Source organism: Cannabis sativa, chromosome 5, assembly GCF_029168945.1.
Source record: "Cannabis sativa cultivar Pink pepper isolate KNU-18-1 chromosome 5, ASM2916894v1, whole genome shotgun sequence".
NCBI lineage: Eukaryota > Viridiplantae > Streptophyta > Magnoliopsida > Rosales > Cannabaceae > Cannabis > Cannabis sativa.
The window spans coordinates 76802397-76817624 of record NC_083605.1 but is presented as its reverse complement, the minus strand read 5'-3'; the positions used below and the strand labels follow the sequence as shown (position 1 = coordinate 76817624).

The window sequence follows — 15228 nt, the reverse complement described above, 5'->3', positions numbered from 1 at the left end:
GTTGTTTTTGCAATTCTGTTATTTCTCTTAAATTTAAATGATTTGTTCAATAAATGTTTTAGGGATTCTACAATGCACCTCTTTAAAAGGGATGTATTGATAACCCATGACTTGTTTCGGCATCCAGAAAAAAAATTTAGTCTAATTTTTTTTCATATTCATGTACGTTATAACTATTTAAGATAACCTGCAAAATTTTAAGAAATTCCGAATAATTTACAATATGGAAAATAATGTTCAAACAGTCTATTTTACACACGTATAAAATAAAATAGTCACGCGTGCAATACACTGTTTGAACGTAATTTTCGGTGTGTTAAACTTTTCCAAATTTTTTAAAATTTTACAAGATGTCTTAAATAAGTATAACGTACATGACCATGAGAAAAAATTTGACTAAAAAATTATTTCGGGTGCTAAAACAAATAAGGGTACATCAATATATCCATTTTAAGGGGGTGCATTATAGAATTTCACAATATTTTATTACAAAACTATATATTTTTGGGTGATTCTACAATGCACCCCCTTAAAAGGGATGTATTGATACACCCTTGACTTGTTTCGGCATTCAGAAATTTTTTAGTCTAATTTTTTTTTTTATATTCATGTATGTTATAGCTATTTAAGATAACCTACAAAATTTTGAGAAATTCGGAATAATTTACAATATTGAAAACAATGTTCAAACAGTCTATTTTACACGCGTATAAAATAAAATAGTCACGCCTGCAACATACTGTTTGAACGTAGTTTTCGGCGTGTTAAATTTTTCCAAATTTCATAAAATTTTGCAAAATGTCTTAAATAACTATAACGTACATGACCATGAGAAAAAATTTGACTAAAAAATTATTTCGAGTGCTAAAACAGACAAGGGTGCATCAATGTATCCATTTTAAGGGGTGCATTATAGAATTTCCCTATATTTTTAGTTGGAAAATTAGTTTTAGGGTGATTCTACAATACACTCCCTTAAAAGGGTTGTACCGATACACCCTTGACTTGTTTCGGCATCTAAAAAAAAATTAGTCTAATTTTTTTTCATATTTATGTACGTTATAACTATTTAAGATAACCTACAAAATTTCAAAAAATTCCGAATAATTTACAATATAGAAAACAATGTTCAAATAGCTTATTTTACACGTGTATAAAATAAAATAATCACGCGTGCAATACACTGTTTGAACGTAGTTTTTGGCAGATTAAACTTTTCCAAATTTCTTAAAATTTTGCAGGTTGTCTTAAATAACTATAACATACATGACCATGAGAAAAATTTTGACTAAAAAATTATTTCGGGTACTAAAACAGATAGGAGTGCATCAATATATCCATTTTAAAGAGGTGGATTTTAGAATTTTCCTTAGTTTTATTACATAAGAAAAAGGGAATTATTGGTATTTTTGAAAATTTCTCATGTAAATGAAATGGAATGGGCTCATGAGAAAGAGGATGAGCCCATGCCCGTGCCCATGTGTATGTATGTAATTGAATTGTAACTGTCTTAGACTGACTGTGTAACTAAGGTGGCTTTTGGAAAAGCGACCATTACATTTGAACCACCGCCACCGCCACCGCCACCGTCGCCGGTATAGGGGAGCGTCTCTTTTGTTTTTCCGGGATGGGGATCAGGGGAGTGGGGTTGCTTCGGTTTTCCCAACTCCCAAATCATTTCCACTAGAACATAAAGGTATACTTTTCTCTTTTCCTCTCTCTCCCTTTCACTTTGTCATTTTGAATTTTCACAAAGTTAAAATCAAAATCCCAAATTTCCCTATATCATAATTAATTATAAGCCTTAACGCTCTCTCCCAGGCTCTCAAACTCCATGAATAACAAGACTCGTAGTATGTTGTTGCATTGTTAATTGCTTTCTCAAGCCTCCATGGATAACATTGTTTGTTTATACCATCCACCATCTTTATTCTTTAATGCATGCTTACGTTTTCACCAACTATGGGTTTTTCATTATTTTATTCTATTAAACTTAGTTTTTTTTTTTTGTTTTGTTATGCTTTTTAGAGTTTGGTTTTTTATTTTATAGGTGTTACTCACTGATTCTTTTATGCTTTTGTGTAAAATAGATTATAGGAAATGAAGGAAATTACCGCACTTGGATTTGGATTTGACTTCTACTTAGGATGGAGAGGAGAGAGAGAGCTATGAATATGAATATGAAATGAATTAGCTCTTGCTCTGCTGTTTCAAACTGTAAGAATTTGGTGCATTTCCTATATGTGCATGCATACATATGTTTCTTTTCTTTCACTTACTACTGATAGTAAATAGCAATACATTGCATTACATTACATGGTCAAATCAAATCGTGTTGCATACTACAGTACTCCTAGTTTGATCAACTTCTCTTGTACAATGTATTCATTTGGTCACCAACCTATTAATTTGTTTTATTCGAATTTTTATCTATGTAATGTATTCTAATTTGCTACACATTTCGCCTTACAATTTCCTCCTCTTATCCTCTCATGTCTTGTTAGTTTTCCATCTTGCGAGTTGGGATTGTTAGAAAATCTAAATCTGATAATGCTTCTGAAGTGAGCTTTTAAACGATGATTGTTAAAAAATGGAGTTTAAAAGTCTAATTTCAAGGGGGGCTTTTCATAATTTTAAGTTGCTTGTATGGAACTTGATCCTAGAAGTATATGTAAAGTTGGTTCTTAATCTACTTCTATTGGCTTCTTTTGTAGTATGAATGAAAGCTGATGGTGATGAATATGAAGACTACACCTACAACCATTAACCATGACCATAGCCTCTTAAGATCCCGAAGCCGTCGATGGCGCCAGAGCAGCATGGGAACTGCTGTCGTGGCTGTTGCAGCACTCCTAATTGCCACCACTGCTTGGCTTTCTCTTGTTTTCTCTGGCACCACCACCCGCTGTTGGCACCGCTTTAAGGACTGGGAAGCCACTCCTCATTCTCTTCTTTGGAACAAACGACATTATGATGTAATCTCTCTATTGCCTCCGCCTCTACTGCCATCCCCACCTCCGCCTCCACCTCCTCCCCCATATCCAGAACTCACCCTTAAGCACATTGTCTTTGGCATTGCTGGTTCATCACAACTTTGGAAACGTCGCAAGGAATATGTGAGGCTATGGTGGCGACCCAACGATATGCGTGGCCATGTATGGTTGGAAGAGGCTGTGCCCTCTGAAGACAGTGATGATTTATTGCCCCCAATAATGGTATCTGAAGACATCTCTCGCTTTCGTTACACCAACCCCACTGGCCACCCTTCTGGACTAAGAATCTCTCGAATTGTGGCTGAGTGCTTTCGCCTCAAATTGCCTCATGTCCGTTGGTTTGTTTTGTCTGATGATGATACCATCTTTAATGTCGACAACCTCGTCACAGTTCTTCGCAAGTATGATCCCTCTGAGATGGTTTACATAGGCAACCCTTCCGAGAGTCATTCAGCCAATTCTTACTTCAGTCATTCGATGGCTTTTGGTGGAGGAGGAGTTGCTATTAGCTACCCTTTGGCCAAAGCGCTTTCCCGCATTCAAGATGATTGCTTAGAGAGATATCCAAAGCTGTATGGGAGTGATGACAGGCTTCATGCATGCATCACCGAGCTAGGAATACCTTTGACTAGAGAACCTGGATTCCACCAGGTACATATCTCCCATCCATTTTTCTCTTTTTCCTTTTGTTTAGGGAGATGAGTAAAGTTAAGTTTGTTGTTGTTTGTTTTGTTTTGCACTACCTTAATTATGATAGAAGTCTTGAATTTGGCTTTGTTTTGCTATTTTTCTTTTGGAGCCAGTGGGATATTAGAGGCAATGCACACGGTCTTTTATCCTCCCATCCCATTGCACCATTTCTATCAATTCATCATGTTGAAGCAGTCGACCCTTTCTACCCAGGCTTGAGCTCTTTGGAGAGTTTGAAGCTTTTTACAAAGGCTATGAACGTTGACCCTACTAGCTTCTTACAACGATCAATTTGCTATGATCATGGTCGCCGCCTTACTTTTGCAGTCTCGCTTGGTTATGTTGTTCAAGTGTTCCCCAACATCGTGCTTCCTCGTGAGTTAGAACGCTCTGAACAAACTTTTTCTGCTTGGAATGGAATAAGGCATAGAAATGAGTTTGATTTTGACACCAGAGATCCGTACAAGTCTATTTGTAAGAAGCCTATACTTTTTTTCTTAAAAGATGCTGGAAGGGAAGGTAATTTTTCAGTAGGTTCATATGCTCGTGCTAGAGGCAAAGATGATTTAAAAAAGAAGTTTCTTTGCTTTCCTCATTTGCTCGCTTTTCGCCATGTGCAAAGAATTCGTGTCCTGGGGCATCCGCTAACCAAGAAATGGCATTTGGTACGTTCTTGCTCCTTTAGTTTTCTCTTCTGAAGTGATTCACTTTTTTTGGTATACAACGTAGGATCAAGAGAGTAGACAAAAGATTTGTTGATAGAATACAACTCTAGATTCTAGATGAAAATTCATCATATCAAGTCGTAGAAATGAAAATAAATAAAAATAACATAATGAATAGAATAATCTTCTAAACTAGATAAAAATTCCTAAGATTATTACAAATTATGCTAGTCATTCATCAAATAATAATAATCCAAAATTGTGAGGTGTTCTAGAGCTTGACCTTGGACAGTTAAAACATTTAAATATTATAAAGAAGCAATGTGAACCTTTGAAACATTTCCAGCACTAATGTGGATGCTTGAAGAAGAGGTAGCTAGTAATTATGATCGATGTTAACCTTGACAATCCGACCACAGACTACTTTCTTTTTTGCACAAGACTCATAAGGGAAACGAATGTGGAGAAGTATGAGAGATTATAGAGTGAGGAATTTTAAGAAAATAGAAGAGATAGAATCAATAAATGAGATTTGATATAAGAAACAGAACAATAATAAATAGTGCTCAAGACTTTAAAAACAGTGATCAAGTAAGCAAATAAAAGAACTAGTGTAGTAAGAAAAGTAATTAGAACAATGTGTAAAAATGATCATATTATTACTATTTTGTTGTTGGTTTTATAATAATGTCCTTGAATTTGAACATGAACATGAACAGGTACCTCGCAGGTTATGCTGCAAAGTGAACCAAGGCAGTGAAGAAATATTAACCTTAAGTGTAGGGCAATGTAGAAAAGGATCTTCGGGTTCTGTTGCTGATTCTATGTGAAAATCATCATATATGTTCTTACTCTTACTCTGACCCTTCCAAAAATAGATTTGAGGATATATGTTGTTAATTGCAGATAGTAAGTGTACTGTAGTGTAGAGTGATATGTACTACTTGTTAAAATTGATTAATATGAAAACGAGCTGAGCAGAGGAGTTGACATTCATTCATTTTGTTCAATAGGAATTGCAAAAAAGTGAGAATGCTTTGTTGTTGGATTTGTGGGCTGAAAATGAAGTGTACGGTTGATGGTTGATGTAGATGGGTGTGTGTGGATGGAATTGATTGTGTTAGATATATATGTGTGTGTGTGTGTGTCCGTACTACTGACAGTGAACGAATGATAAGCGTCTTCATCTTGATTTGTCAGTCAAATTCTTTTTCCTTTTGACATTGGTATACCAATGGATTTGGGATTAACTCATTAGACAGACAAACTAGAGACTTAGAGAGTCATGTGGGATGCATTAAATATGAAAAGCTTCACATGAATTACATGTGATGTGATTATTATAAACGTTTCATTGCCTACACTCACTCAACTCAACTCAACTCCTCATCTAATCAAAGTTTAAAGGGAATTAACCACGTAATCTAAATTCCAATGTGTAATGGCATCAATCGATCAGTCACTGGGACTCGGCCCAACTTAGGAAATGCTCGGCCCAATTTAAGTTGGTGACCGTCAGCCCAGTAGGAGTTCGGACACTCCACGGCCACGCACGTTGTAGGACCCACAGCCAGCTACTACTGCTGTAACAAACCAATCTGTTATTTCTTTTCTTTGTCCATTCTCTGTAGCCACACAGACATAGCCATAGCCACGTCACTCATTCATTCTTTCCCAATTCATTAATTCATTCATTGATTAGCCCTTAATGAACTCCCATCAATCCAACTAAGTGAAATACCCTCCAATTCCAATCTTCACTATAAACCCTTAGAACGTATATTTAAGTGTCACCTTTTAATTATCTTCTAGATATGTTATCTTCCAATTAACAAGACACTACTAATATTTTTTTTAGCATGATTCACTATATATATATTACTATATATTTAGTCTCAATAGTTTTTTTGATAAGTCTCAAGTCTCAATAGTTAATATGTATATGATGGATATACTCACACAACATACCATGGATCTTCATCACCTCCAAACTTATTACACCCTATATATATATATATATTTAGTCAATTAATATTTATATATAAACGTACATACAAAAGGATCAAATAGTCATAGCCATAGACAAACAATATCAAATTATATATATAGACGATCGATCAGAATATTCAGAATAATCACGAGATAAGATGAAGTAGGTGCTTTAGACAACTAGTACTACTGTGTAGTTATTCATCATGAGTAATTAATATATATATTTGAGCAATTAATGCTCTAAATTAATTTCATACACCTCTCTCTCTCTCTCTCTCTCCCTCTGTAAATGTATATTAATTTATACGGTAACATAAAACACATACATAACTAACTTATCAAGCAAGCATACTTCTCTGTTACTTTACTTTCAAACGTGTTTTCTAATAATAATAATACCATTACCATGCAATTCTCTCCTTAATTATCATATTATTTTTTAATTTATTTTTAAAATGAAAGAAAATCTAAAAACGTTGTTTGTGAGTATATGTATAAAAGCCACAGTAGCTAGGTTGGTGTCTGAAAATGTGATGGTAGACATTAAAGCTAAGCGTATATGAATGTAATAAAAAAAATAAAGAGTAGTGAAAAATTATGGTGGATGATCAGAGAGAAATATAACTATTACTACTACTATTATATATATATATATATATATTGTTATTATTATGATATGATATATAAGTAAAGAGGGAGTAGTAGTAGTAGTAGTACATAGATAGAATACAGATAGGCAAATATATAAAAGGTCGAGAGTCCAAGGTGTCCCACGTTGTTTAAATGTGATTTAAAGAAACATAATAACAATGGGCACCGCTTACAGTGGAGACACCCATCCATCGCACTTCTCACTGCCTCCTCCTTCTCCTCCTCATTCTCCTTATTCTTCTCCTCATCCTACTAATATATATTTATAATATATATACATACCTTAATTAAGTGGTACAGGAATTGTTGGCTGTCAATTAATTAATACATGAATATGTGAATGTGAAAGTGATTATTAATTAAATAATAATTTATTTATTTTTTTGAATTTTACTTTTTTGGTAGCTACGGCTCCAATCACATGGGACTTATTAAGCATGTCAGATCGATGGAGTTGGGGGCCGACATCTCTGTTAAACTAAAGTCATCTGACAACTATAGCATCCCACCACCCCTCCCTTCTCTTCCCCCTAATACATACTTATATACATATACATTTCTACATTATATATTCAAATCTACCTACCTACCTTCAAAAAAAAAAAAAAAGAATAAATTCTACAAATTAAAATGTCATAATTGATTACAATTTTCCGCATACTTTATATATGTACATATTGATTTTTCTTAATATATATAGTAGTGATCATATGATAATCTTTTCATACTAAAAACAAAACCAAAAAAAAAAAAAAGAATTGTATATATGGTAAAATTGATATATGGAATTAAATGTAAAAAAATATTGAAACAGCTAATTAATCAATTAGATATATCAAAATATAGAATATTACAGCATATATATGGGGGGAAGGTGGGATTATATAATATTATTATTAAGGTAATAATTATAATGATGAAATGAGAAAATTAAAAATAGAAGAAAGAAGTAGATTAAGGGAAAGATATGGGAGTGAGTTTAGAGATTATAATAATATATAGAATATGAGTTAGAGGAGTTAATAACGAAACTAATAAGAAAAATAAGAGAGCTTTGTAGATGTACCCGGCCCACCCCCACACACTCACACTCATCATTTCACCCATCCCTCTTGCATGTTATATATTATATGTTATGTTGTAATGTTGTATACATATATTTTTTATTATTTTTTAAAAAAAATAAATATATTTATTATTGATGATATGCATTGCGTACATTCATTTGCAATTGATACACAGAGCCGTAATAAGTTGTGTTTAATTACAAGAAAAAGACATTAATATTAAATATAAAAATGAAAGAGGGTAAAACTAAAAATGGTTAATGGCAATTATTAGATGCAGCAAAGTGAGAGCCCCCTGACAACACAGCATCTTATTAATATATACAATCCTATCTCTTTTACTCTTTACTATAACACTACTTATATATCTATATATATATATATATACCACTCTCTCTTTTTTCTCTCTCCACTCTTTTTTTTTTATTTTATTTTATTATTTATTTTTCTCTTTCTTAATCATCATCATCAACATCCTCATAATCGTCATCTCTCATTTTTTTGTTTCTCTCTCTCTACATTTATCTCTGTCTTCCCCACAGCCCATCATCTCTTTGCTGCTATCTCTATCTATCTCTATTTATCTTTTCTATTCTATCTCTCTTTGCCATAGCCAACCTCGCTGGGTACCTTTCTCACAGTCATTTTCATTTAAAAAATTTTATTTTTTTTAAAAGAAAAAAAAGTGGGCGGTAGCAGTAAACAGCAGAGAGAGAGAGAGAGGAGAGAGAAAAAATAACTAGGGGCCTCATCAGAACGGGACAGTAGTGCAGTAGTACTAGTTGTTGATGATGATGATGAGGATGAATATTATGCTCTCTCTTACTACTACTTCTACTTCTACTTCTACTCTTGCTTAATTAGCTACCTCCTTTCTCATTCTCTCTCTCTCTCTCTTTCTTTCTCTCTTTGTCTTCTTTACTGCTGCTTTTCCTTAAAAGAAGATTTTTAAAAAAACTCGACTAGTACTGCCCTGGATCTCTCTCTCTCTTTCTCTTACCCTGCTATAATATTCCATGCGTTTCATTCCATTTCATCCCTTTCTTCTTCAAGTAAATACAGTACTCAAATTAAACCAAATCCAAATTCCCAATAATCCTTATTAGTTATACGATTTGGATCTCTCTCTCTCTCTTATTAGTTAGTACAATTTGGTTTATTATTTAAACAAAGGTTTTAATTATCAATTTGAGAGGGATATATATATATATATGCAGCACGGAATAGAAGGAGGTGGTGGTGGTGGCGGTGGAGGAGTGTCGTTGATGGAGGATACTACTGGAACAACAGGTGGTACTGAGTCGGCGATGGAAGTACAAGCAACAGGTAGTGGAGGAGTAGAAGCGGCGTCTCCAATCAGCAGCCGGCCACCTGCAGCCTCATCTCTGAATTTAGATGAGTATATGGCCATGTCTTCTGGGGGAGGCGGAGGAGGTGGGAGCAGTGGGGGTGGAAATCGATGGCCTAGGCAAGAAACATTAGCTCTTCTCAGAATTAGGTCAGAGATGGACACTGTGTTCCGTGATGCCACACTCAAGGGTCCACTATGGGAAGATGTCTCCAGGTATATATATCTATATCTTAATTATTAGTAATCTGAATTCTTCTTCTTCTTCTTCTCCAATTCTCCATTATTAATTAAGAAAGAAAGAAAGAAAGAAAGAAAAGAGAATTGGTTTTGTTTGGTTTGGTTTTGTTTTGTTTTGTTTTGTTTTGTGTGGTCTAATCAAATTAAATCATTGATGATTTGAATTGATTTGATTCTTGATTTGGTTCATTGGTTAATTTGTGAGGTAGTAGCAGTTGCATATAGTATTCGTAGTGCACATGACATGCCTTCCCTTCCCTTCTCTTCTCATCAATCCCTTTCCATCACGCTTCACGAGAGAGAGAGAGTGTGTTTTAGTTTTAGTTTTAGTTTTGTTTTTGTTTTGTTTACTAGTTGCGCATCTCTCTTTTCTTTCTCTTTTCATTATTTTATTTTAAGAGAATATATAGATATAGAGTAAGTAGGTAGGTAATAAGGAAATCCCAGCCATTGTATTTTCAATAGAGAATTAGAAAGCACGCATTTCAGTATAAGATTAGATATTAGAGATTAGAGTCGTCCCAGATCCAGATATAGCATATGAGTTTGTATTTGTGTATTATCTAATAAAACTCAATCGCCTACTACTACTACTACTACTTCTACTATTTCATTCCTCTTGATCTCTTATTTTTAATCATCATTAATGATTAATTATTATTTTAATTAAAAGAAAAAGAATCATTCATCATCTTTATTTATTTGTTTTTGTGAAAATTCCAAATCCCGAGAGGATTTCTTTTCTTCTAAACCTCAAAAATATTATTAAATATAATAATGAGCGTCTAAACACACGCGCTCTCTTCTCTCTTTCCCTCTCAATTATTATTATTTATTGCCTGCCTACATGTTTTCGTATGGAGAATGGAGATGGACTCACTCACCGCATTAACTATTTGTCTTTAATATTAGAAATGTAGTAAATTCTAATAATAATATGTTAATTGTACGATTAAGAGAAGAGGAAAATGATTTATATATATTTACGTTTAGTTTTGTTGACGTTGTGTAAGTACTGTGCAGGAAGCTAGCAGAGTTGGGATACAAGAGAAGTGGCAAAAAATGCAAAGAAAAATTCGAAAACGTTCACAAATACTACAAACGAACCAAAGAAGGCCGTGCTGGCCGTCAAGATGGTAAAACCTACAAGTTCTTCACCGAGCTAGAAGCTCTCCATGCCTTTAACCAACCTCACCACCAAACCCTCCCTCCTCCTCTTCCTTCTCAACCCTCTCTCGGCGTTGGTATCAGTAACCCAATGCCCATTTCCTCTTTCAGAGCTCCTAACATCACTATCACTACTCCTCCACCTCCTAATTATCCCACACACCCACCACCGCAACCACAACCACAACCACCACAACCACAACAACCCCAGCATCAGCAGCAGCCCATTACAACAGCTGCAGCTCCTATTCCTGCACTCAGTTTCTCCTCCAACACCGCATCCTCATCACATGGCTCGGAAGATGATGACGATGAAGACGACAACGAAGATGATGTTTTCGAATTAGGAGAGCCTTCCACGGCTGGTGTAGGAATTAGCAGCAGCCGCAAACGTAAGAGTAGAGATTGGTCAAGCAGGCACAGTAGTGGTAGTACGATGGAGTTTTTTGAGAACCTAATGAAACAGGTTATGCAAAAACAAGAGGCTATGCAGCAGAGATTCTTGGAGGTTATTGAGAAAAGAGAACAGGACAGAATGATAAGAGATGAGGCTTGGAAGAGACAAGAGATGGCTAGACTGAGTCGTGAACATGAGCTTATGGCTCAAGAGCGAACCATTTCTGCTACAAGGGATGCTGCTATTATCTCTTTTCTACAGAAGATTACTGGGCAGACAATCCACTTGCCTGATCCTCCTCCTCCTCCACCACCTCTCAACACAATAACCACTTCTACTGCTGCAACAACCACTCCAAATATCATCAATATTCCCAATGTTACTATTCATCATCATGTTCCAATTACCACTACTTCTACTGCTCCACCCCAGGCCCCTATTACTACTGCCATTACTACTACTACTACTACTACTGTACCTCCTGCTGCTGCTGCTGCTGCTGCTGCACCATCTCCTCCAGCTGTGATGATCCCACCTGTTGTTGTAACACAGCAGCAACCACAACAGCAGCAACTAGTGATTAGCCAATCGCCACACGCAGCTCATGATCAACAGGATCATACTGGGGGAAGTACAACACCTTCTTCATCAAGATGGCCTAAGGCAGAAGTTCTAGCGCTTATAAAGTTGAGAAGTGGGTTGGAATTCAAGTATCAAGAGGCAGGCCCCAAGGGACCTCTTTGGGAAGATATTTCTGGAGAGATGACTCGGATGGGATACAAGAGGAGTGCAAAGAGATGCAAAGAGAAATGGGAGAACATCAATAAGTATTTCAAGAAAGTGAAAGAGAGCAACAAACAAAGACCTGAGGATGCCAAAACTTGTCCATACTTTCACGAACTGGATGCCCTTTACCGCAACAAGGTTATTGGGACTAGCATGGTTACACCACAACAGCATCATCATCAGCAGCAGCAGCCGCCAAAACCACCTACACCTGCTGCTCCACCTGCACCTGCACCTGCACCTGCACTTGCAGCACCACCACCCAATATTAATGTACCAGCTGAAATCAAAACCTCTGGCCCGGCTGCACCTACCAGTACCACCTTCCAACAACAGCCAACCGATAAGGTAATAATAATTAATTATACTTAATCCCATATTAATTTTTAATTATATATATGTAGAAATTAAGAAATTATTTGCTGATAATTGTTTTGTATATGAAGCCAGAAGACATTGTGATGGAGTTGATGAAAGTACATGAACAGGAGAAATGTGGAGGTGGTGGAGGAACAAAAGCTGTAGTACTGCCCAAGCAACGACAGTTATTAGTGAATGATTATGATCATGATAGGGCGCTTGAGGAACTGGTAGAGAGTACTGAGGATGATGATCATGATGAAGAAGATGAATTAGATGATTATGATGAAGAAGAAGACATTATTGATGAAGATGATGAGGGCGGTCAAGTAATTGTTGATCAGAGGAAAATGGGTAATTATAAAATGCAACTCCACCACCATCATCAGCATCAGCAGAGACAACATAGTGCAGTAGTGGCATCATCCAATAATGGTAATGCTACTGCTACTACTACTACTACTCCAAATGACACACCACCTTCCTTCTTGGCCATCCCCATGGTTCAATGACTACTACTACTACTACTACTACTATATCAATTCATCATCATCATCTACCTATACCTGGCTACCTACCTAGCTAAAACTATATATGTGTATATCTATCATGAGAAAATTCTAACACACCCACATATATATATATATACATATCATCATGATCATCTTGAAATTAATTCACCATATGCCGCCATTTCTCATAACGTACGTAGTAGCTATATTGGATGGATGGATGGATATTCTCATCAAAATTCATGATTCTTTTTCTATATATACCTTTGGAACTACTTTGTACGTAGTACCTCTTCTTTCTCATCTCTTCTCCTGTTCCATCCTATATATACATAGCTTTCTACAATTTTTGTTTTTGTTCCTTATCAGCTCTATATAGCTAGCTAGCTAGCTAGCTCTGAGTATAATTATGATGATGATGATGATGAGATACGTACGTAGACGTACGTACGTACAGCGGTGAAATTATAAGGTTGTAGAGAGAGAGAGAGAGAGAGTTTGAGATTATTTTCTAATTGATTGATTTATTATTTGTTGGTGAATAAAAATCAGCCCTACACACGTTTGACAAACCCCCAAACGGATGAGGCAAAGGAATTATTAATTAATTTATATTATTCAAAGTAAATTAATTACGAGATTAATTATTATTATTACTATTCATAAGCATATACATATCATATATGCATGCACCACCCTCCTATAATTAATAACATTATTCATTAACAGAAACAGTACATAATCTTTTTCAATCTCTTAATGTCTCTTTTCTTATTTTTATTTTCTCATAGAATGAATTTTTGTTTATTTTTTCTTTTGAGCTTTTATTATCAATGGCATGGAGTTTATTGGGTTCGCGCGAACCAATAACGAAAGTTACGTATACTTAATTATGTTCAACTCTTTCTATCTCTTGATTTTAATTATAATCAATATATTTATTATTCTTGTTTTAACAGTACCCTATTTTCCTTTTCTTTTAATTAATTTTGATATTTATTTGTCTTCTACTATTTATATCAATCTGATCACATTCTTCTCTTCCGATTTCTTAGTTTCATGATACATATGCATATGGAATAAATATATACATATATATATATATAAAGAAGAATAATCAATTTCAGAAAGAATGGTGATTTTTAAAGGAAGATGATCTCTGGCTCCATATATACAAAAGTTATATTTACAAAGTCAGCGGCATGCAGTACACTTCTAATATATACTATTTGATGATCTCATTCATTGTCATATATATTAATGTGCAAATTTTTATCTCTCTATATATATAAAAATATTTCGTAGTATTTGTAGCATGATCAACATATACATAGTTACATATACTAAAAACTAAACACAATTGATATTTACCAAACTATAGCTAATATTAATATTTCGTAATATTTATATGTATCATGCATATATAACAAACTAGCTAGCTATGTTATTTATATGCATATATATACATAATTATTGTTTTTAATTTAATTAAATCTGATTCACTTTGAAATCAAATTAAAGATCATTCTCTCTCATGCCCCGAGATTCTTTATATATAGTAATATTACATACTATACTATAAAAAGGAATCCAAGCCTTTGTTGTGAAGCCAAGTAATTAATATATATAATTATCAAATATAAATTAATGATAAAAAAAAAAAGAAATGGAATGGAGAGTGAATGGTGAATGGCCATTTATTGTTAATTATTAAATCCACTGACACGTACGACGATATATGGATCACCGATGAAGGTGAACGTGGGGGCTTCTAACTATATATATATATATATATATATAAATATAAATATATATAAGTAACATCTTCTCTCTCTATATATATTATGTATATTTTGATGTTTTTATTTGAGTGACCCCTCTTGTTTTGGGACGTGCCCTACCATGTGCCTTCTTATGATATATGTTTCTACCTTTTTTTTGAAATAAAATTATTAATTACAACAATACATATACAGTGATATATCGCAAAATACAACCCATTAATTAGCCTGGCCATTATCACAACGGGTTCATGTTTGTATAGCAAACACGCATGTGCATTTGTGTAAATCCATTAATTTATTTGTGATAGGAGAAGTTAGAATAAAGTAGCTATAGTACTATATATAGATTACTTTTATCAATTGTATTGTAAAATATATATACATCTGTAATGACAATGTAATAATATGATATCTAAGTGTAGTAGTGTAAGAGAGAAAGAGAGAGAGAGAGAGATAGTGAGCACATGGACCCAATTAAAGATTAACCCTAACTTGTTAGGGTGTCAGATCACATTTTATATTTCTCATTAACTTAAGATTAATGGTCACAGCCTGTCTGTACTACGTACTTGGAAC

General features: G+C 34.5%; 2 protein-coding genes across 4 annotated transcripts; both read left to right on the top strand.

The window, feature by feature from the left end:
* Window positions 1–1461: 1461 nt before the first annotated feature.
* Window positions 1462–5344, top strand: LOC115716243 (uncharacterized). Of its 2 annotated transcripts, XM_030644999.2 has the most exons (5): window positions 1462–1696; window positions 2091–2217; window positions 2715–3644; window positions 3797–4348; window positions 5068–5344. In XM_030644999.2, the coding sequence occupies exons 3-5, from the start codon at window positions 2730–2732 to the stop codon at window positions 5176–5178; spliced, it is 1578 nt and encodes a 525-aa protein (XP_030500859.1). In that variant the 5' UTR covers window positions 1462–1696; window positions 2091–2217; window positions 2715–2729; the 3' UTR covers window positions 5179–5344. The 2 variants fall into 2 exon arrangements, with proteins under 2 accessions (XP_030500859.1, XP_030500861.1); XM_030645001.2 differs by lacking the exon at window positions 2091–2217 and having other exon boundaries at window positions 1506–1696.
* A 3105-nt stretch (window positions 5345–8449) lies between these two features.
* LOC115716242 (trihelix transcription factor GTL1) lies at window positions 8450–13512 on the top strand. Of its 2 annotated transcripts, none has more exons than XM_030644997.2 (3): window positions 8450–9622; window positions 10670–12344; window positions 12443–13512. In XM_030644997.2, exons 1-3 carry the CDS (start codon window positions 9270–9272, stop codon window positions 12866–12868), a joined length of 2454 nt encoding a protein of 817 aa, XP_030500857.2. In that variant the 5' UTR covers window positions 8450–9269; the 3' UTR covers window positions 12869–13512. The 2 variants fall into 2 exon arrangements, with proteins under 2 accessions (XP_030500857.2, XP_030500858.2); XM_030644998.2 differs by having other exon boundaries at window positions 8471–9622; window positions 12447–13512.
* The last annotated feature ends 1716 nt before the right edge of the window (window positions 13513–15228 follow it).

Excerpts from the sequence above, each read along its gene's own strand:
- LOC115716243 (XM_030644999.2), top strand. The coding sequence starts at position 2,730 with ATGGTGATGAATATGAAGACTACACCTACAACCATTAACCATGACCAT. Across the intron at positions 3,645-3,796 it reads GAGAACCTGGATTCCACCAG|TGGGATATTAGAGGCAATGC; the intron begins GTACATATCTCC and ends TTTTGGAGCCAG. Across the intron at positions 4,349-5,067 it reads TAACCAAGAAATGGCATTTG|GTACCTCGCAGGTTATGCTG; the intron begins GTACGTTCTTGC and ends GAACATGAACAG.
- LOC115716242 (XM_030644997.2), top strand. The coding sequence starts at position 9,270 with ATGCAGCACGGAATAGAAGGAGGTGGTGGTGGTGGCGGTGGAGGAGTG. Across the intron at positions 9,623-10,669 it reads CTATGGGAAGATGTCTCCAG|GAAGCTAGCAGAGTTGGGAT; the intron begins GTATATATATCT and ends AGTACTGTGCAG. Across the intron at positions 12,345-12,442 it reads AACAACAGCCAACCGATAAG|CCAGAAGACATTGTGATGGA; the intron begins GTAATAATAATT and ends TTGTATATGAAG.